The sequence below is a fragment of the Martes martes genome (assembly GCF_963455335.1).
Source record: "Martes martes genome assembly, chromosome: 1".
Lineage (NCBI taxonomy): Eukaryota > Metazoa > Chordata > Mammalia > Carnivora > Mustelidae > Martes > Martes martes.
Window position 1 is genome coordinate 49,015,328 of NC_137888.1, and position 21,990 is coordinate 49,037,317.

General features: G+C 41.5%; 1 protein-coding gene across 1 annotated transcript; it reads left to right on the forward strand.

Moving 5' to 3' along the window:
- The first annotated feature begins 3,739 nt into the window (after positions 1–3,739).
- Positions 3,740–15,066, forward strand: NFKBIZ (NFKB inhibitor zeta). Its single transcript, XM_080821041.1, has 12 exons — positions 3,740–4,142; positions 6,352–6,491; positions 6,983–7,013; positions 7,132–7,235; positions 7,334–8,115; positions 8,794–8,899; positions 9,288–9,434; positions 9,832–9,895; positions 10,182–10,351; positions 11,248–11,358; positions 11,486–11,653; positions 13,690–15,066. The coding sequence occupies exons 1-12, from the start codon at positions 3,854–3,856 to the stop codon at positions 13,741–13,743; spliced, it is 2,166 nt and encodes a 721-aa protein (XP_080677167.1). The 5' UTR covers positions 3,740–3,853; the 3' UTR covers positions 13,744–15,066.
- The last annotated feature ends 6,924 nt before the right edge of the window (positions 15,067–21,990 follow it).

Sequence of the window (21,990 nt, forward strand, 5' to 3'; positions counted from 1 at the left end):
TTAATTTGTGAGTTGCTATATTTTTGGAAAGGGCAGGGCCATTATTTCTTTTGCTATTTTTTTCATCTAGAAGGCATTCAGCAAAATAAATTCTCCCAGGCTTTATTAATCTCTAGCCGATGATGTTCACTTCTTTAGCCAATGCAGTATAGTAACTTAACCCAGAAGATATTTTACTGGCTTTTTCATCTCCAGTTTGAAACGCTGCACCAAATAATTTCTGGCTTTTGAAAATTTTATTACATCTACATTAAAACAATGAGTACCTTTATTTGAAACTTTGAATGATTGACCTCAAAATGGTGTTACAACTTAACTGGCACCATACTATTCAGAAATGTTCTAACGTAGAAGATACAATAAAGTAAATTGTTAACATCTATAAAGCCAAGGGAAAGGTAGCCATCATCATATTTTTACTTCTTATAGTTTTTTTCAGTTGCTTTGGAGCACATTTCTCTTTCCATGAATCCAGGACCTCACTGATATGTCATTTTCATCTTTTTTTGTATCTTTATATGTAGATGGAGTAGCTGAGCCTTGAGGAAATGAGCCTTCTGGTCTCCATTTAAAGCAAAAGGTCAGGCTCTAGAGTCAGACAGAGGAGGATTTTAATCTCTTCACCCAGTGATGAGCAGTGTGACCTTGGGGAAATTCGTAAGGCTTCATTTTTTTTTTTTTTAAGATTTTATTTATTTATTTGACAGACAGAGATCACAAGTAGGCAGAGAGGCAGGCAGAGAGAGAGGCTGGGGCGGGGGGGGAAGAAGGCTCCCTGCCAAGCAGGGAACCTGATGTGGGGCTCGATCCTAGGACCCTGGTACCATGACCTGAGCCGAGGGCAGAGGTCCCAACCCACTAAGCCATCCAGGTGCCCCAAGCCTTCATTTTTTAAATATAGTTTCTGTATTCAGGAATCTGGAAGTGGCTTTGGGGGAATTCTGGCTCAAGGTTGTTCCTAAGACTACAGTCAAAATGTTGGTCAGTGCAGACATCTGAAAGCATGACATGGTAGAGGGTCTGCTTTCAGAATGGCTCTCTCACATAGCTGTCCAGTTGGTGCTGGCTCTTGGCCTTAGTGGACTTTTCCAGAGCGTCCTTATATCATGGAAGCTCTCTCTCTGAGAGTGCAATGTTCTATCATATTTGATTAGAACAATGGTAGTGTCTTATCATTCAACCTCATAGACCAAATTGAGTTTATATTTCAATGTGTAAATGAAGGAAAGTATATTTAGTTTTGCTTTTTGTAGTGATGTTAAGAAACAAGGATTCTTGACTGTATGTGCGCCAGCCTCTGGGCATTGGAGCTTGTGGTCTTCTCAAACAGTATGATTGCTTTGACATTTCATAGAAAATGTTGAATGTTTATTCTGAAACATTAGTCTTTCACTGACCATATATATTTATGAGTTCTCTAGAGGCTATACTTTTGAGCTTGGATTTATATGCCAAGAAAAACCAGGAATAATTTTGGGGGGAGAATTAATTTTGTAAAAATATCTGTGCATGAATTTGAAGAGACACGTAAGGCCTTTACTATACATAAAATGTTAGTGGGGGAAAAAAAATACCCAAATAGACTTTATTGAGAAAACCCAACATCTCATTTGGAGCATCCTTTAAGGATTTTTGTTCCTGAAGAACTGCAATTACTGGAGTCTTGTATTTCCTGCAGAGATAAAGGAGTTGTTTCCTTTTTATTTTTTAAAAGTTACCGAAATCCAAAAACTGAGAGAAGGGAAAGACAGCAAGAAGTTTGGGGCAACACAATACTATTGTGAAAGAAGTAAATATTTACTTTGGAACTCCCAGCAGGGTCTTCTATCACCTTTTAATACTGAGTAATAATTCAAGCTCATTGTCTTCCTGTCCCCCCCCTTCCCTCCTGGAACCCTAACATTTTGCTTCTGCTGATTTACTTGTGATCTGAAGCTAGCATCCCAATCATCTGGCCCCCAATCACATCCTGAGGGGGGAACCTCTCATTGCTGCCCACATCCAACATGTCCAGACCTGTGGATTGTCTTAGCAATGCTGTCCAGCCCCTTCTTTCCATTTACTTTCCTCTTCCTCGTTGCCTCTGAGCCAGGGTCAGGTCAGTTCTCTCCTGGACTATTGCAGTGATTGCTAATGGCCTCTGGGCTCCTCCGTCTTACCCCATCTAAGCTGCTTGCAGGTTAATTTTGCCTGCCTCAGATTCTTTCATGTTCACTCAGTGTTTATTAAGGACCCACCGTCCCAGCCTGCCACTGGAGGTGCTCCACCCAAAGGCACAAAGTTACTTATTACATTTATGTTATCGTCTTTCCTTTGACTACACTAGAAGTAAGCTTTTATCTGACTCTTCCTAATATTTTTGCCCATGCTGTTCCTTCTTCCTGTTAATGCTTTTGGTTGAAGTCCTACCCCATTCTTTAGGGAATGCCACCTCCTTTGCAAAGATTTTCCTCATGACCTCTTTCCTCTACCACCTTTTTTGTTGTTCTTTTTAGGACATTGGTTGGACTTTGTATCCCTCATCATGTTTAATCATAATTGGTTTCTTTTAATATAGCATGTGTGTGCTTACCTTATCATTTCTACAAGATTATAGTGTACTTGAAAGGAGGAATATAATCTTTCATCTTTTTCTCCTGCAAACTCCTAGCCATGGTTTTAACAAGATTTAGGACTTCAATAAAGAATTGTGTAAGTCCATTAAAAAGTACTTAAGAGGGGCCACTTAAGAGGTGCCTCAGTCCTTTGGGTGTCTGCCTTTGGCTGGGATCCCTGGATGGAGCCCCGCTGCGGGGAGTCTGCCTCTCCCTCTCTTCCTTACCCCACTTGTGCTGCCTCTCCTTTGGTCACTCTCAAATAAATAAAATCTTTTAAAAAGTACTTAAGAAAGATCGAAATTCCTGTTTATCAGATAAAATGTAAAATTATGCAGAAAGAAAAAATATGTATATGAATACAGGCATTTACACGTATGTAGAGTCATCATTTTGCTACATGGCTTTGTTCAACTACTTATACAGGGGTGTAGGGCACTGTTTTTTTAGTCCCGGGCTGTGCCATAAAATACTTAGTTGTCAGATTATAATTTGAGGACAGAAAAATGGCTTCGACATTTTTCTGTTTGGGTCCCTGCCGAAAGGTCCGTTAGCAAACGCTAGGTTAAGAGGACTAAGCCGCTCTGAGGCTCTGGAGAAGACAGACCCTTAGGAACTTTCCAGAGACGCCTTAAATGCAGCTGGCGGGAAGCTCGCCCCGCCCGGGCGGGCGGAGGAGTGCGGATCGCGCAGCTTCCAGGACTTCCCACAGCCCGGGAACCAAGCCGACCTGTTCCCACCGGCGCCTTCCCGCCTCCCCGTCTCCCTCCGCAGGCTCAAAGCCCCACGCCGCGCGCCTTCTGCTCCCTCGCCTGGCCCGGCTTCTCCCGGCTGGCGGCCACGCCGGGGGGCGTGGTGCGGGAGGCGGGAGGCCGCACTCGGTCGGGGTTTCCAGGTGAAGGGGGGGAACCAACCGTCCCGTCGGGGCGGAGCCGGGCGGGCGGGGCGAGGGCGGAGGGCACATTGCCTCATCCTGTACATTTTACTGGAAACGGGACGCATCCGGAGGAGGGGCGGGGAGGCGGCCCCGACGCTGCCAATGGCCCAGCCCGGCTCGGGGGAGGCAGGCGAGGCGGCGGTCCCTTCTCTCCGCCCCCGGAGGCCGGTTAAATAGCCGGGCAGCCCCGGGCCGCGCCCGTGTCCGCGCCGTCCTCCCGCCGCTGGGTTCTCGAGTCCGCCAGAGCCGTAACAGGGAGGCAGTCGCGCGCAGCGAGCGGGTGGCGCAGGAATCTGGGTCCCCGAGCGCCCAGCCTGGGAGCATGATCGTGGACAAGCTGCTGGACGACAGCCGCGGCGGAGAGGGGTTGCTGGACACGGCCGGCGACGGTGGCCTCATGACCAGCCCGCTGAACCTGGCCTATTTCTACGGCGCGTCGCCGCCGGCCGCGGCCCCGGGCGCCTGCGAAGCCATTTGCTCGTCGTCGGGGCCCTCGGCTCCCGGCTCGCCCGGCTCCGACTCCTCCGACTTCTCCTCCGCCTCGTCCGTGTCCTCCTGCGGGGCTGTGGAATCCCGGCCGAGAGGCGGCGCGCGTGCGGAGCGACTGCAAGGTACCCCCCCCCCCCCGGCCCGGGCGGGGGCAGTCCCGGCACCCCCGGCACCCGTGTCTCCCCAGTCTCTTGGCGGCCCACGCGCTGGGAGGGGAAGGTCTGCGCCGCCCAGGTGCGAAGTACCTCGACCAGACCTTAGGTGTCCTCTGCGACTTCCTTAGCGGCAGTATATCATCACACTAGCCATCATTTATTAGGCGGTTACTGGATGGCTTGTTCTGTGCCAGGCGTTTGATATAATTCGATGCCCTTTGACCATCTGTAAAATCCGGACGCCATCCAGTTGGCCTGCTAGCTCAAAGGGCCTCCGAGAGCAGAGCTCTGACTTCTGGCGGTGGGGAGGAATCACAATAGATTTTATTCTCACTCTTTTTCTTAAAAAAAAAAAAAAAAAGTCTTTATTAAGTCATAATTCATGTACGTGTGGCGAGTTTTTGGTTCTGATGTAGGTGTAACTTTTTCTTGTGGTCACCAATGAGGTTGGAGTACTGTGTTTAAGGTCAACTTATTTTTTCCTAAGTGTTTGTGGAAATTTTAAGTAAAAGGACTTTATGTTAAAGGAAAGAAACTGATACTAAGATGTAAGGTGAAGCTGGATTGAAAACCAGCTCAGTTTATGCCTTTAGTTTGTGATGTTTTTGAGTTTCAGGAAGTCTACCTCGAATTTCTGGTCTTGGTTTTAATCAATGAGATTTAGAATGGTTAAACCAAATCTTAAAGAAAGGCATAATATTTTCTTTCTTCTGTTATGAATTGGTTAGTTTCTTTTCTTAATAAGCCCAGTTGCATAACACAAGGGAAAACAGGATGGCACTGTAGGTAGCCTATAGAACCTCTAGATAATATCACATATTGGAAAGTCTAATCAGCATGGTTTTAAAGAACATTCTCCTTTAGGTGTTCCCTCCTGTCAGCCACTTCTGTTTCAGTTGTCTTTTATTTTAAACAATGATTTTTCATTTTCACTGAAAAAGTCAATTTTATAAGGTGTTCCCTGTATGTTAAATGTGTAGCAGATGCAAAAATGTGTGTGTGTGTGTGTGTGTGTGTATTAGAACCTTTTCTCTCACATTTGGTCTTCATCTGGCTGAAACTATTTTGCTAGTTCTTCGGTTTACCACATAGACATAGGGGATTTCTGAAACTGAATTTTTCTCCCTATGACGTTGAATTAACTGCTGTCAATCCAGAGAAATGCTATATTAGATTCTGGCAAGATTTTCCTCAATTTAAACATAAAATCAACTGGTCATTTAATTTTCTCTGTCATAGAATTGTTTCCTTTCTTATGCTTATGGTATATCTCTATTTCTATATACTCAAATTAGGCATTGTTTCTTGTCCCATCTTCTTACTTTTTTTTCCACTCCCAGCTGAGTGGCTCAATTATTCATTTCCTGACTTTCTGCGTGTTTACTTTGTATTCGGCTCATCCCAAGAGGTTGTGACATAGTAGTGGTCAGAAGTGGAATGCTGTAACCATAGACGACATTTTAAAGTGTATTTTAAAATTTAAATTGAAATGACATTATTTCCTTTCTACTTGGAAGGCCTTGGTGAGCAGTTCCAAAAACCATTGTTGAGGGGAAATCCTGTGTGTGTACGTTGAAATGTGTTTCAGCTTAGTGAATTTAAGCAGCTTTCTTGGCATAGCTGAACGCGGGGAAATAGTAAGGAACAAATCTAAGACATTGTTGATTGTTAGGCTCTGGCACTTTGAGACCTTTGGAGGAAGTTTGTTTTTATGCTTTCTTAGGTGAATGGAATTAATAGACTTTAAATTTCTGTGTGGACATAAAGCCTTTGTTTTGAAAAAGCTAAAAATCCATCATTTTGCTTGCTCCCTCAAGGTTTTAAAGAAGTCAGGAAAAATTACAGATTTATGAGAGGGTGGCAAAATCTGTGACCGTGTCTTTTGGATGGATAGGGCCGAAAGACAAAGAGGCTTATCTTTTGGCTCTGGGGGCCCCTGAAACCACAGTTTTATGAACTTTATAGGGTGCCTGATGAGGAAAGATATTAGGAAATGAAGAACCCTGAAGTAGGGCTGGGGGGGGTGACATGCAAGGCCATTGCCCAGAGGGAGTCAGAAAGGCTTTGCGGTCTTGGTTGGGAACTTCATACATTAGACAGCTGTGCTTTTGAGATTGTCAAGATTTGTGCCTGTAAAGAGATTTAACTGGGATATGTTTTGTTTTCTTTTGAACAGTTGAACCCCATATGGGGGTTGGAAGGCAGCAGAGAGGACCCTTTCAAGGCGTTCGTGTGAAGAACTCAGTGAAGGAACTCCTGCTGCATATCCGAAGTCATAAACAGAAGGCTTCTGGCCAAGCCGTGGATGATTTGAAGGTAGCACCTAGTTTTTGCTTTGGGTCAGGGCAGGGAGGTTATTCTCTGCTGACCTATGTCCAGTAGGTCTTTGTAGACCACACCACAAAGTCATAGGATAGAGGACATATTGGTCTCTGTCTGCTGTATTCCTATCACTTAGCCTGGTACTAGGCACACAAAGGAAATTTAAGGAGTGAATGAATAAATGAAGGCAAGTTGGAGGCAAGGAATTCAGGGGTTCAGTTGAAATGGAAGAGCTGGACTACAAAGGGAAAACTCAAATGGCTGTATTGATTTCTTCTTGACCTAGTTGAACTAAGATGAAAGTGAACCTGGGGAAAGTTGCAAGATAGAATAAAAATTAAGAGAGAAAATAAATACTGCTAGGGTAATTATCAAAGATTTATGGCAAGCTGTAAAGATTGGTAGAGATAAGTCTGTTTTACTGATGTTCATTAAGTAGGAAACTATTTGATATGCACTAAATTGGAAACTTTTTTTCCTTATAGACACAAAGTGTGAACAGAGAGCAATTTACAGGTAAGAAATCCTTTTATTCATATCATGGGGGCTTTAGAGTAAAATGATGTAGTGTGATTACGTATAAAATTTAGAGAACAAAGTCATCACAGATTCCATATTGCTTTCTTGGGTATAGAATTGAAGAACGTAGTACCATATAGTGGGAAAAGGAAAGGACCTGATTTGTTGTCTGATGGACCAGCTTGCAAAAGGCCAGCTTTATTACATACCCAGTTTTTGGCAAGTATCTCACTATTTTCCTCCAAATACTCTTTGGAAATCTTTTCTGGAATAGTTTTGAAAGAGAGAGTGCCACTTACTCTTTTCTTCTTCTCCAGACACCACCTCAGACACCAACACCTGCAGAGAGCATGGAAGATGTTCATCACAGTGAATCCAAGCAGGACAGCAGTGCTGATCTGCTTCAGAACATAATCAACATTAAGAACGAGTGCAGCCCAGTTTCCCTAAATACTGTCCAAGTTAGCTGGATGAGCCCTGGGGTGGTCCCACAGGGCTCCCCCCGGGAACAGTGTCAGGACTTCCACAGAGGGCAGATCTTCTCTCCGCCTCAGAAGTACCAGCCCTTCCAAGTTGGCAGCTCCCCACACCTGATGGATCAGGCGGCCCTGTACCAGTATTCGCCCCAGAGCCAGAACTTGCAGCCGCTGCCGCCACCACAACACTACACTCACGCCCCTGCTCTGGAATACAGTCCTTATCCTGGAACTTCCCAATCCCCCAGCTATGAACCAAACCTCTTTGATGGTCAAGAACCACAGTTCTGCTCAGATCAAAGTTTTGCATCCCTTCTAAATAGTCGGGAATCTGAGAATATTGCTGTTCCCATTCAGAATTCCCCCAGCGTTCAGCAACAAAATGATGGCCACCTGCAAAACTTCAGCATGATGCCACCCAGCACCTGTGAGGCCATGCCGGGCCATGATGCAGGCTCTCCCCCTTTAAGCACCTCACTGCCATTCCCCAACATCATCGGAAATCCAGTGAACACCACACAGTTAGGGAAATCGTTTTTTCAGTGGCAAGTAGAGCAGGAAGAAAGCAAATTAGCAAATATCTCCCAAGATCAGTTTCTTTCCAAGGATGCGGATGGTGACACGTGAGTATCCTTTTCTATACCTAATTTGGTTAACCACACTTGTTTGATGTCGTGGGCACAGGATTTGTTTGGGATACACCAAGCTAGACTTTAGTAAGTGGCTAACCAGGATGACTAGTGTAGGTAGAAATTACTGTTCGATGACAGCCAGTATTTCCAGAGTTTTTCATATTTTTAGTCTGATCAGGTTGCCTGTTCTAAATTAATAAAAATGTATCTTTTTTGAATAGTTGTTTTTTCAAGACCAGCATAGATTGTGTCTATAGTGCAAAAACATCATGATTAGTTGGTCAATGATCCAACTGTGAGTTGACTTGTAGATTGAATCTTCATCTGTCTTGACATCTTTGTGGTCATGGGCAAGTTATTTAACCTCTCTATGCCTGAGTTTCTTGACATGTAAAATGAAAAGACCTCCTTTGTAGGGTTTTTAGGAATATTAAAAATAATAGATTTAAAGCGATCAGCATGCCAAATAAGAATTTGGCATTCTTCTTATTATTTCTGGTAGCTTAACGCATCCTGTTGCAACGCAAATGTATTATCAGCCCAGCAGAAAAGACAAATTATTGTCTGTAATGTTTCATTTGAGTGCAAGGAGAATGTTTGTTTTTTTTTTTAAAAGATGAACTTAGTGAAGTCACAGGTAATTTACCTCTTTTTCTCCTTGTTTCTCAGGTTCCTCCATATTGCTGTTGCCCAGGGGAGAAGGGCACTTTCCTATGTCCTTGCAAGAAAAATGAATGCACTTCACATGTTGGACATTAAAGAGCACAACGGACAGGTGAGGATCTTGTCAGAGTGAACTGGCAGGGATATGGCTGTGGGCAAGAGGATGATGACCAGTTTCATATTTATGTGTAGATCATGTTAGAGCCCCAGATCAAGAGAGTTCAGTTAATATTAACTTTGAGATGTTGACTCTTTGCCACCATCAACCTTGAAGTTATTAACATTAACTTTGTCGTTATTTGACCAAAGACTAACTGGGTATAATAAAGCCACACCCTAAACTTATTTTCATTTCCTTGTGTTACAGTATCTATTGCCATTAATAGGATTTCTTTTCTTTATGTGGGGTTTTCCCCTCAGTCTTAGTTTATGTTCATATTCCTTGTCAGGGTACTGTTACATATTTAAACAAAATCTTTCTTCCCTCTGAATGTCCACAGAGTGCCTTTCAGGTGGCAGTGGCTGCCAATCAGCATCTCATCGTGCAGGATCTGGTGAACCTCGGGGCCCAGGTGAACACCACCGACTGCTGGGGAAGAACCCCTCTGCATGTCTGTGCTGAGAAAGGTCACTCCCAGGTGCTCCAGGTACGAGGCGGTGAGCTAGCTTCTGCTATCATGGGACCAAAGAGATAGGGCTTGGATATTAGAAGTCAGGTGTAGGTTGCCTGTTACAATAATCTATTTTGATTTGACTTACTCATTTCTTGGGAATACTAGTTAATACATTTTTTTTTTAAGATTTTATTTATTTATTTGACAGACAGAGCTCACAAGTAGGCAGAGAGGCAGGCAGAGAGAGAGGAGGAAGCAGGCTCCCTGCAGAGCAAGGGAGCCTGATGTGGGGCTCAATCCCAGGACCCTGGGATCATGACCCGAGCCGAAGGCAGAGGCTTTAACCCACTGAGCCACTCAGCGCCCCTAGTTAATACATATTTATGTACCTTGTCTTTTGCTAACACATCTCTCTTTTTAAATTTTGCAGGCAATTCAGAAGGGAGCAGTGAAGAGCAACCAGTTTTTGGATCTTGAGGCGACTAACTATGACGGTAAGCAATGGAAATCTTATTGGGTGAAAAACCATTTAGAGAGCAGGACCCATCAGTTCTAAGGGTATTAAGTTTTAGACCAAGAAGGAAGGGAAGTAATTAAAGCTAAAATAGTCTGTAGATAAAGTTACTACTAAGACCCAATGGAGGGAATATTCAGGTTGCCTTACTAGCTCTTGGGGAGCCCACCTGTAGGTTGTGTAGAGACCATCCTCAAGGTCTGTCCTTGTGGGACAACTGAAATGCCTGATGGAAGCTTGACCCCTGCTTCATGATACTCTGTTAGGCCTGACTCCTCTCCACTGTGCGGTTGTGGCCCACAATGCTGTGGTGCATGAACTCCAGAGAAATCAACAGCCCCATTCGCCCGAAGTTCAGGAGCTCCTACTGAAGAACAAGAGTTTGGTTGACACCATTAAATGTCTGATTCAGATGGGAGCAGCAGTGGAAGCTAAGGTAACTTCTCAGAAGAGTTTGGATATGGGGTAGGGAAGAAAAGTGTTTATAGCAAAAGACCTAGTTCCCAAGTATTACCAAAAACTTTTTTTCCTCTCTTTAAATTAACGGTGTGAGTGGCAATGCATGGGTAATTAAGAAGCTTAGATTTTATAATCATCGGCTTTCTTAATTTGGTTTTAATCTGTGCATTATTATTCAAAAGATCATTGAGCTGTGAAATAAACTAGTCTTTGTTTGGAGGGAAGAGAAAATACTTGAAATTGATATTGTCATTTTGGCTTTCATTTTCATGTACTAATAATAAGAGTAGTGCTTTTTTGTAAGTGTTGTTCCATCACTGTGGGATCTGGACGTAAGCTATTTTTTAAACTGGAAAATATTTTATTCTCTTTATATTTGAGGCTTATTTACTGAGTATCTCTTATGTACAAGGCACTGAGTTTGGAACTCTGAGGGAGAAAATGCTTAAATCATAAGGTACTTCAGACCTTGGAAAGCAGAAGGGGTGAGAGATGGAGCTAATTATATGTCTACGGGGTGACCACCAAGTCTGGAAACACAGGCAAATACGTAATAAATGTTTTATTGTCTTGTATTACAATACATGGTAAAATAAGCTTGTCTATGTCTCTACATTTTGTGGCCACCCTGTATATATATAGAGAGCAGACATATATAGAGCAGACCGTGATAGGAGGTATATAGGAAATTGATGGGGGAATTCAGGAGGAATAAGAGAGTTCATTTAGTCTGGGATGAAGGAAGTCTTTATGGATGGAGTGTGTTCACAGTGAGTCTCCAACAGTGAGTCAGACGTTTGTGAGCCTGGGTGAGAAGTGTATCCAAAAGTGGTGTCTGCATATTCATTGTTTCCCCTTCTTGCCTTTGTTAAGGATCGTAAAAGTGGTCGCACAGCCTTGCATTTGGCAGCGGAAGAAGCAAATCTGGAACTCATTCGCCTTTTTTTGGAGCTGCCCAGTTGCCTGTCTTTTGTGAATGCAAAGGTATTTCTAGAAGACTTCAGTGACTGCATGAGACTTCGAATGACCTTATTTATACCTTCTTCAGGCTTTTGAGCTGCTTTCATGAAAACCTCCCTTTCTGAAAGGTGCCATTTTGTCTCTCCTGCAGGCTTATAATGGAAACACTGCCCTCCATGTTGCTGCCAGCCTTCAGTATCGGGTGACACAGTTGGATGCAGTCCGACTGTTGATGAGGAAGGGAGCAGACCCAAGCACTCGGAACCTGGAGAACGAACAGCCAGTGCATTTGGTTCCTGACGGTCCTGTGGGAGAGCAGGTGAGGCTACAGAAGGGAGAAGAAATAATTTTAGGCACTCGGTCTGAAACATAAAGGGAGATGAGGTGTAGGGCCGAGGCCAGTGGGGGCTGTTTGGGGAGGCTCCCTTCAGTGTCTGGGTCTCACGGTGTCTTTGTAGCAACTGTGGAGTCAATTGCTTTGTTTCTAAAGGAAGAGTAAGAAATTGGAGGGTTATCCATGGGCCCAAAATGGTCAAAGGTCAGACAGTCTTTTCTTTTTTCCATCACACAAAGTTGGGTTTAGAGTAAAGTCAGAATGGTTTAAGGTTTGAAAGCCAATGAAAGGGGAAGCACCAAAGTTCCTGCAGACATCAAGGAAAAAGAGCCTTAAGTTTGCAAGTGATGGGTCTTCAGATTGTGGGTGTTATCTGAGTCCGTCTCTATAGAGTGTACAGGATAGTCCCAGGGACGTAGTGAGTGCTCAGTAAACATTCCCTGTTACAGTTTTTTCTGTCTACTGATACTAAATAGGAAATGGAAGGTTGGTTATGTAATTTAGTACCTAGACATCCTTGAAACAAAGTTATGCTTTACTCATCATATGGCTATATATTATCTTTGGAGATTGAATAGTTTCACATGACTCAACTTTTCTTGATAACAAGAACTGAGTCTTTTCAGAATGTAAGATATTTTTTGATGGAAATCATTCCTTGAGGTAAACGAGGGTGATGTGACTATGGCAGGCCATGACAGACTTTGAGAATCAGAGAATATATGGAATGCAGTTAACCATTTCTTGGATTCGTGGCCCTCAATATGACCATCATGTTGCAGGAACCCCTATTTGTAGAGCTCTTTGCAACTTAATGTGAATCTTTTGATAATTTGTAAAGAGTTGTCATGTTACAAAACTTTGCAGTGCAAAGGCTCAGCTGAGAACATGGAGCCTGAGATGCTGCATTGATAGGATTCTCATTGAATAGTAGATGGCAGAGGCCCGAGCCCAGTGTTGGCTTCTCCTTCACTGTTTGTGGTGTGCAGTCATACAGCGGTGTTGTCAGGGATTACGGAGTATGGAGAGCCGCTTGACTCTTCCCCGTTCTCTTCTTGCTCTGCTTTCTGCTTTTGTATTTTTCTGTGTGTTGGGGGGAGAGTTTTTTCCTTTGCTTTTGTGGTCAGACTCTGGTCACTGTGTCTCCCCTCCTAGTGGCTATCAGTGCCCTTGCCCTAGTCTTCTTTCTTCTGATTTTTTGCTTTTACTCTGCTCTGGGCCGGGAGAAAGATACTAAAATTTGTCAGACTGGGGTATAAAATAAATCACTAGATTCTGAATGAACCAAGGCGCTCTCTTGTGATCCATACACTTATGCACAGATGCTTTACCTATTTATTTTTAAAGATTTTATTTATTTACTTAGAGAGTGCGCAAGTGCACACGCATGAGGGGGAGGGGCAAAGGGAAAGGGAGGGAGAGAATCCGAAACTCGATTTGGGGCTTGATCTCATGACCCTGAGATCATGACCTGAAATCGAGCCAGGTGCTTAACTGACTGAGCCACCCAATTGGATATCATGACAGCTGTTCTTACTTGAAGAGTATTAAAGATTAACTTGTGTGTGTGTGAAGTGGATTCTGTGTTCTTGTTAGTTGAAACTGACTTCAAGATAGGTGAGGTACTGTAATATGCTGTAATTACTGCCTTAAAATTAAATGTGCTCACAGAAAGAGTAGGGATTAGGAAAGGATTATATAGGTCTTATTTAAGCTACTGGAGATTTTCAACTGTAGATAATTTTTTTTTTCAACTGTAGATAATTTTTAATGAAGATGCTTTACTTTCTTGCACTCCAGAATTATAGGAGATCTGTAATAGGCTTCAAGCCTAATGAGTTGTAGTAGCATTTTTTAAGTTACCTTAAGATCTTGAAATGTGTTGTTGCCTTCTTCATATACTTACTTACAAGTTGACAGGAGTGTGTAGGGTATATAAAAAAGGAATGGAACCCTGAAGGAAATATGGTACTTTGACCATTAAAAGTAAATCTCACAAATCCTAATTATTTTTCTTCCAGATCCGACGTATCCTGAAGGGAAAGTCCATTCAGCAAAGAGCTCCGCCATATTAGCTCCACTGGCTTGGAGTCTGGTCGGCAACACTCACTGTCAGTTAGGCAGTCCTAATGTATCTGTACATAGACCATTTGCCCTGTATTGGCAAATGTAAGTTGTTTCTATGAAACAAACATATTTAGTTCACTATTATATAGTGGGTTATATTAAAGGAAAAGAAGAAAAATATCTAATTTCTCTGGCAGATTTTAATATTTCATACCCAGGTATCTGGGATTTACACATCTGAATTTAATCTTGAATGGTAAAATCAACTTCAATTAACAGTAGCTTTTGGGTAGGACAAGGCTTTGATTTGTGGCATAAGGCATTGCTCCTGTAGCTATTGCCAGTTTAAAAGCAGGTAAACTGTAAACATTTTTTAAAGAAAAATGAAAGCATTTGAAAGGAAGAAAATAAATCTGGATGTAGTCTTGAGGCTTCATTTGGCCCGACGAAGTACCTGATGGTTGTTACTGGGGTTGGAAGGTGTCTAGGTGTTGGACTAGGTGAAATGTACCATGGTTAAAGTTTTATTTTTGCAAATTGTATATAATTGTTTTTGTCTTTTAAAGTATTTGTACATATTTGGTCATTGACATGGCCATATTTGAAATGTAAATTGATAAAATAGAAAAGAACAAGTGAATTGTCACTATTTAAAAAAATTATACACATTCAAAAGAGCTGTGTAATCACCCACCTGCCACCTCTGTAGATGGAACCGATGGAGAGTTGTTCCCCAGTAGCTGACATTTCTTTTTGAATTATAAATATGCTTTTACTCGTGAATGGAGATGAGACCCGTTATTTGTAAGAAATTGCATGCTCTTAAAGAGAATACCTCTTTGTAGCTTACTTTCTAGAATCTATAGTTTACTTGTTGGAATTTTGTTTTAATCTTTATAGGAACATCAAAAAGTCAATATTGAACTATGTTTTACTGGTTTTCTGTTGTCAAAGAATGGTAACACACCATGATGTTTTATATTACTATTCAGAAAAAAATGCCTTATTTTATTTAGTAGCCTTGAATCTATTAATGGTATTTTGCTTACTTCTGGGATACCCCAAGGAATGTAGTTGGCTTTGATTGCACACTAATTCATTGTAATAAATTTGATTCATTAAAAACCTTTTAAAAAAAAAAAAAGCAACTGACTGATGAATCATCTTTGTAGTTAAATCCTTTTAAAAAACTTGACCTTTGGATTGATTGCACTGTTTGACCCAGTATGTCTTGTGGACAAAAGCTAGTTATAGTTATTTGGTATCTGTAAATACAGCTGTGATGTGAACTCATGGAAAAATCATGCATGGTTTTAAATAAACATTAATTCAATAATACTCTTCATTTTAAGGATGTGCATTTCTTTTCCTAGTCTGTTATTTCTATTTCCCTAGGTTGAAAAAGTGCTATTCATTACTAATCTAAATACCTTTAAATTAGTTACTATATTTTAATTTGGATTTAAAAAAATTTTTTTTAAAAGATTATTTATTTATTTATTTGACAGAGAGAGAGAGATCACAAGTAGGCAGAGAGGCAGGCAGAGAGAGAGAGAGGGGGAAGCAGGCTCCCTGCTGGGCAGAGAGTCTGACATGGGCCTTGATCCCAGGACCCTGAGACCATGACCTGAGCCGAAGGCAGAGGCTTAACCCACTGAGCCACCCAGGCACCCCTGGATTTTTTTTGAAAACACGATTCCTAGAGGTATATAAAGTTTAACATAAAAAAATTCTTTGCCAAGTTCATAGAGGTTTATTAGATTCTGAGAATGTCATGAAGCCTTAAGAGATGCTGTTAACCATTTAGAAATTTATGTGCCAGAAAAGCTAATTCTTTGTGTTTGTGACTTTATTTTTCATACTTTATTTTGTGGGAACAATGAGCATAGGAAAAACAGTTTGAAAATTACCAGGATCATCCTGAGAGATGTCAGCCTAGGAAGAGCAGTAAACGATGTCCTTCTCATTCCCAACATGCCATTTTGATGTGTGAGAACAAACATACCCACATCTGTCAGCATCAGTCAGTCACTGCACATGCATTTTGTTCTTAAATCTTCTTTTGAGAATCTGGTAGAAGGTATGAATCCTTTTCCTGGAAAAAGGTACCTATGCATATATAAGCAAATTCTGCATACAATATCTTTCATTGCATTGCAATGCAACCTGATAACCAGAGCAGTAGAAATGATACACCCCTGTGAAACATAGGTATACAGTGAGCTTTTTTCCAAATGAGTTCCAAATGCGTATCCCAAGTTCTGCCATAATTAATTGAACCAGTGCTTAGCAAGTATATGATCTACATGTGTGGGTGTGTATATAAAGCTGTAGAATGGACAAAGAGGTAAAAAGATGTATATGTGGGAAACAAGGCATGTACTTTATTAGGTAATGTAAAAAGGGGGAAGAAATACAGAGATTCAGAAGAAGAATATCTTATCTGAGAGTAGAGAACTGGGAGACTTCAAAGTAGAGTATTAGAGCTGTATCTTCAGAAGAGTTGATTTGGGCATTCCTGGGGGGTGGGGTCGGTGAAAGGGACAGAAACAGAAAATGATGTGAACCAAGACAGTAGTGTTTTGGGGGAACCACCGGTGATTCAGTGTAGTTTCGTTAGCATGTGGATGGCCAGTTAGTTTCATCTTGGGTTCTACCCCTGACTGGTAGCATTCTCATGAATGGCATGTTGAGAAACATCCTCAAGTAACCTAGGTGCTTGTCAGGAGAGAATGCTGCAGAGGTATGTAGGGTGGCTCTTGGCTGGATATTGTTTTTAAAGAATGAGCCTCACCGAAACCAAGACTACATGCTTTCTACTGCAAGCTCAGTGACTGCTACGGTGCCTGCCCCAGAAAAGGAACTCATAAAATAATTGGTTAAATGAGCGAGTGAATGTATGCCAGTGCTGGCTGGGATCACTGATTCTGAGCAGAAGTAATGTTTTGAACCAGAGTTATATTATTAAGCAATAATGAACTAATAACTGTCAGAGTTTTGAACTTAACTATATAATCTAATAATCTCATGGTGACATCAATGATATGTTAATGAAAATGGGCATAGTTATTCTGTATTTTTATTTATTTACTTATTTTTTAAGACTTTATTTATTTATTGAAGAGAGAGAGAGAGATATCCCAAGTAGGCAGAGCAGCAGGCAGAGAGGGGGAAGCAGGCTCCCCGCTGAGCAGAGAGCCCGATGTGGGGCTCGATCCCAGGGCCCTGAGATCATGACCCGAGCCGAAGGCAGTGGCCTAACCCACGGAGCCACCCAGGTGCCCCTATTTATTTATTTATTAAAAAGATTTATTTATTTTAGAGAGAGTGAGTGAGCAGGGGAAGGGGCAGAGGAAGACATAGACTCCTGAAACAGACTCCTCATTGAGTGGAGCTGGACCCTGGGACCCCAAGATCATGACCTGAGCCAAAACCAAGTGTTGGCTGCTCAACTGACTGAGCCATCGAGGTGCCCCTATTGACTTTTTTATTTTTTAAAATTCACTTATTTATTTGAAAGAGAGAGAGAGAGAGCGCGAGAGCAAGCATGTGGTGGGGATGTGGGGAAGGGGCAGAGGGAGAGGGAGAGAGAATTTCAAGCAGACACCACCCTGGGTGGGGAGCCTGATGCGGGGCTCGATCCCACAACCCCCAGATCACAGCCTGAACCGAAATCAAGAGTTAGATGTTTAAACCACTGAGCCATCCAGGTGGCTAGTGGTACTTTTTAAAAAAATCAGGTGGTTCCTTTTTCAGAAGACTAACTCTAGTACTGTAGTTTGATATTCACTAAGGAGTCCCATCAAGCGTCAGAGACCAAATCTTCCAGTTCTATTTGTTAATCAAATCACTAACATTTATCCTTTTTATGTTTTTACTTAATCAGGAGAGGAAAATTTCTTCAAACTCCTCCAATATTTCATAAATGTCAACTTCTTAAACTCAGTACTCTTGACACCCATTTCCTGATAACATTTGTTCTGTGTTGAAAGTGATCTTAGGGAAAAATCAGCTTCAGCCACTGACGAAGTTCCTAATGGTTCCTCTGAGATCAGGCCTGGATACAAGGTTTTGGATTAGTTATAACGAGACTGCTACGTTTTTGTTTTTTTCTGGTAGTTCCCTGGGTTTTGTCTTGAGAGGAGAGGAGGGACCCTGTTGTCAGATCTAATAGAGTGGCACAATATCTGATGCATAGTGGTCAATAAATACTTCTTGAATTGAATTTACTTTTATAGTTCTCTTTTTAATTTATGTTTTCTAAGCATATTTTATACTTCCATGTATAACTACTTTATCACTCACATGGAATTTACAATTTTTAGTGCAGAAATACATTCATACTTCTCCTTTACACCAGCTCTGGTTTTAGTTTATTTTCTGGTCCCCGCTGGAGTCTGCATAGACCCAGTAACACTGTGTGCGTGGATGGCGCATTTCCAGGTGGAGTATGACTGGAGATTGCTCTCAAAGCATGTCCAGGTTTCTTAGATGTATTCTTTGTCCTCCAGTCCCATGCTCCCTGTTCCTTTGGCCTATCAGCTCAGCTGGGTTTTGGAATGAGACAGAGTTGGACAACTAGTCCAGCTGCTGAATGTGCTAGGTTCAAGGTTTCGGTCTTCAGTAGACATCAGCATCTTTTGTGAAGCTTATTAGATGTGCGAGTGACTTGACCCCACCTCAGACTTTCTGCGTCAGAATTTCCAGGGTTTTCCAAGCTCCTGGCAGGTATATGTGAAGATGATTTTAGTGCAGTTTTAATCTAACTTATTTAGGAAATGCAGACCTTGCAGAGTATGTGTGGCTGGACTGTGGCTGTATGGTGGTAACAGAATGAGTTGCTGTGATACCCAGGGGACCATGGTAGCAAACTGAAGAATGCCTGCTATGTGCCAGGCATGATGGATCCCATGTTATAGAAACCAGCTTTGAAAGAGAGATCAGGAATCAACAAATCTGGTTGTTTTTTTTTTTTTTGTATTTTGTTTTTTTTTTTTTTTGCTTTCAGAAAACGCTTTCGAAGGTCATTTTGGATTTTAATCCTCAGGTGTATTGGTTTCCTTGGGCTATGTAACAAATGACCACAAACCTGGGGGCTTACAGCAGGAGAAACTTATTCTCTCATGGTCGTGGAGGCCAGAATTCTGAAATGAAGCTGTCGGCACGACCATGCTTCCTCCAAAGGCTTGAGGGTGGAATCCTTTTTTGTCTGTTGCAGTTTCTGGCAGCTCCAGGCAGGCGTTCCTTGGCAGATGGTGTGTCACTCCCACCTCGGCCTCGATCTACATGGCTTTCTCCTCTACTCCATGTCTCTTTTCTGTTTGCCTCTAAAAACACACATATTGTTGGATTGAGGGCCCACTGGATTATCCAGGATGACCTCATCTTGAGATTAACTACATGTGCAAAGATCCTTTTCCCAAATGAGGTAAGGTTCACAGGTTCTGAGGATTAGGACATGGACATGTCTTCTTGGGGGCCACCACTGAACCCACTACACCAGGGAAAGAGGCTTTATAATCTTTTCTTCCATTATTACTCTTTTCACACAATGGTTAAGAAGAACACTTCTTTTTGAGCAATCGTATAGTCTTGTCTTCAGAATCTATCAGGATTTTTTTTTTTAAAGATTTTTTTTAGTTATTTGACAGACAGAGATCACGGGTAGGCAGAGCAGCAGGCAGAGAGAGAGAAAGGGAAACAGGCTCCCCGCTGAGCAGAGAGCCCAATGCGGGGCTTGATCCCAGGACCTCGGGATCACAACCTGAGCCGAAGGCAGAGGCTTTAACCCACTGAGCCACCCAGGTGCCCCTATGAGGATTTTTTTATACATAATTCATTTAAGATATATCATCTCCATTTCATTTATTAGCTCTAATAACTGGCATTGACCAGGAGACTCATTTAACATTGATAAGTTTTAGTAGAAACAATAAAATAATTATTGGCTATAATTTAAAAATTATAATCTTAAAAAGAACTTTAATTCTTTGAAACTTAAAACAAAGCTTCTTTGATTATCATTGGTCATTCTATTCTCTGGTATGCATGTGAACAAACTTGTTACTGTTCACCTTGATCACACTCCCTAAAAAGCAACATGATCATAAATTACATGCCTTCATTTTTGACCATCTGACCTTGTAATGATATAATCAGAGTAAGCACTTCCTGGAAAACCCAGGTATTTGAAAGTGAAAGATCAACTCCAGGAAATCCATGGTTTCAGACAATAAATACTAAACCACTTTGCCAAAATCCATTAAAATATAGTGTTTTAGGTCTAGATGGTATTTTTTCAAGTGACGGGATTCTGGCTATTTATCTGAAAATAGAGATTTCAATAGCTCTGGGTACTTGGTACCTGAATCCAGTATGTGTTTCCTGTTGGGACAGCTTAGTACCTTTGGGTTTGATAATAGGGACAAATTTAAGATTATTGAAATAATACTGGATTTCTTAGCTTCGTTGATTTGGAGCGTAAGTTTGAAATCACTGTTTTATTTTCTCAACTCATGGTATCTTAATGCCATGGCCTTTTCTCTGTATTTGCAGCCAAATGTCCCTCGGGCAGGCTTTCAGCCGTAAGTGCTTGTGTAAGAGTATGGGCTCCCTCCTGAAGCCTCAGGTGTCTCTCATGGAAACCTCAGGTGCTGGCTGCTGTGGAAATGATCCACTCCCATCTTTCACAGGCTTAGGGTTCGAGCTGGAGCTTTTATTTGTCTTAGTGAGAAAGTGAGACCCTGCCCATGGAGGGCCTTTCTGAAATGGCTCCAAATGCTTTTTTTAAATCTAGGATATCACTTTCATGCATTTAAAAAAAACCTTTCTCTTTTTGCCCCAAGACATATTAATTCAAAAATTACATTAAGAATTTCAAGAAATTCTCCTTTTCAGGCTCCTGCAGATGCAGAAATAAGAATTGTTCATCTTCAGGATAGCAGTTTTGCAGAAAACTAAAAATAAATCCCTTGGGAAAAGAAGAAAGCATTTGGGTCTTTTAGCTGCTTGTACCCAGAAGATTCCCAGATAATTTTTTAAAAAGATAAAATTCTGGACTCCACTTGTGTAAAACTTTAAAAATAATATACTACAGTGCCATGTCTAAAAGAAAAGTAAATAAATGAGAAGCTTCTAGGGACTTGCAAAATTATTTTTTGTTTAGACCAATAAAAGCTATATATTAATACACAGCCTTTCCCAAACGAACCATTTGTCCAGTTTTCTCATGTGATGCAGTAGACAGAGAAAAAGTTTCTAGGGGCAGAAATTTAACTTACACGGGTTATTAATTTCTATATGCATCCTGATCATACAGACTAATGAGGAGCAAACTTCATTGAAAGTTCAGGTTGATAGGTTCCTTTTTAAGACATTTTATTTCCAAGGCTATATAAATGAGTCAGTTTTATTTCTTCCCTCAGCTGAAGTTGTTTTATCAAGTCTGTTATCAAAACAAACTTTTTGTTGAATTAATCTTTTCTTTCTATTTTCCCTGCCACCGCATATGTCTAGGTTTTTATGACTTATTCCTTGATTACCACAATAGGCTTAAAAAATTTTTTTATTATGGAAACATTCAAACATGCGGAAGTAGGCAGAAAAGTATATTGAACACCTGCGTACCTATCAGGAAGCTTCATCAGTTATAATCACTTTATTATTTTTGTTTCTTCCCCCTTATTTTTCTCTTGAAGATGTAAAAGCCTACCCCACTCATTGTGGAATATCAGTATGTATTTCTAAAAGTTAAGCAATTTGTGTCTCACATAGCTTTCTAGTTATTCTTTCTCTAATCTTATTTTTATCACCAATCCAACAATTTCTAACTATTTGGCATTACTCAAAGGCTCAGTATTGCTTACTGAATCAAATGCAAATTCTTGTCCTGATCTACAAAAGCCATCTTTTCAGTTTTGCCCATCTGTCTGATCGTCCAAACAGGCTGTCAGGCGGGTCTCCTCACTCTGCCAAAGCCCTGTTTATTCCTGTCTCTGGTCATGCTCTTGTTTACCCAAATTCTCAGCATCCTAGAAAGCTCTGCTTGGGTGCCTCCTCTATAAAGCTTTTCCCTTATAATGACTTCTTTCTGTCCTGAACACTTGTTTTTTTTTTTTTTTTTTTAAAGATTTTATTTATTTATTTGAGAGTGAGAGAGAGAATGACAGAGAGAGAGAGAGCCAGAGAGAGCACGAGCATGAGAAGGGGGAGGGTCAGAGGGAGAGGCAGACTCCCTGCCCAGCACGGAGCCTGAT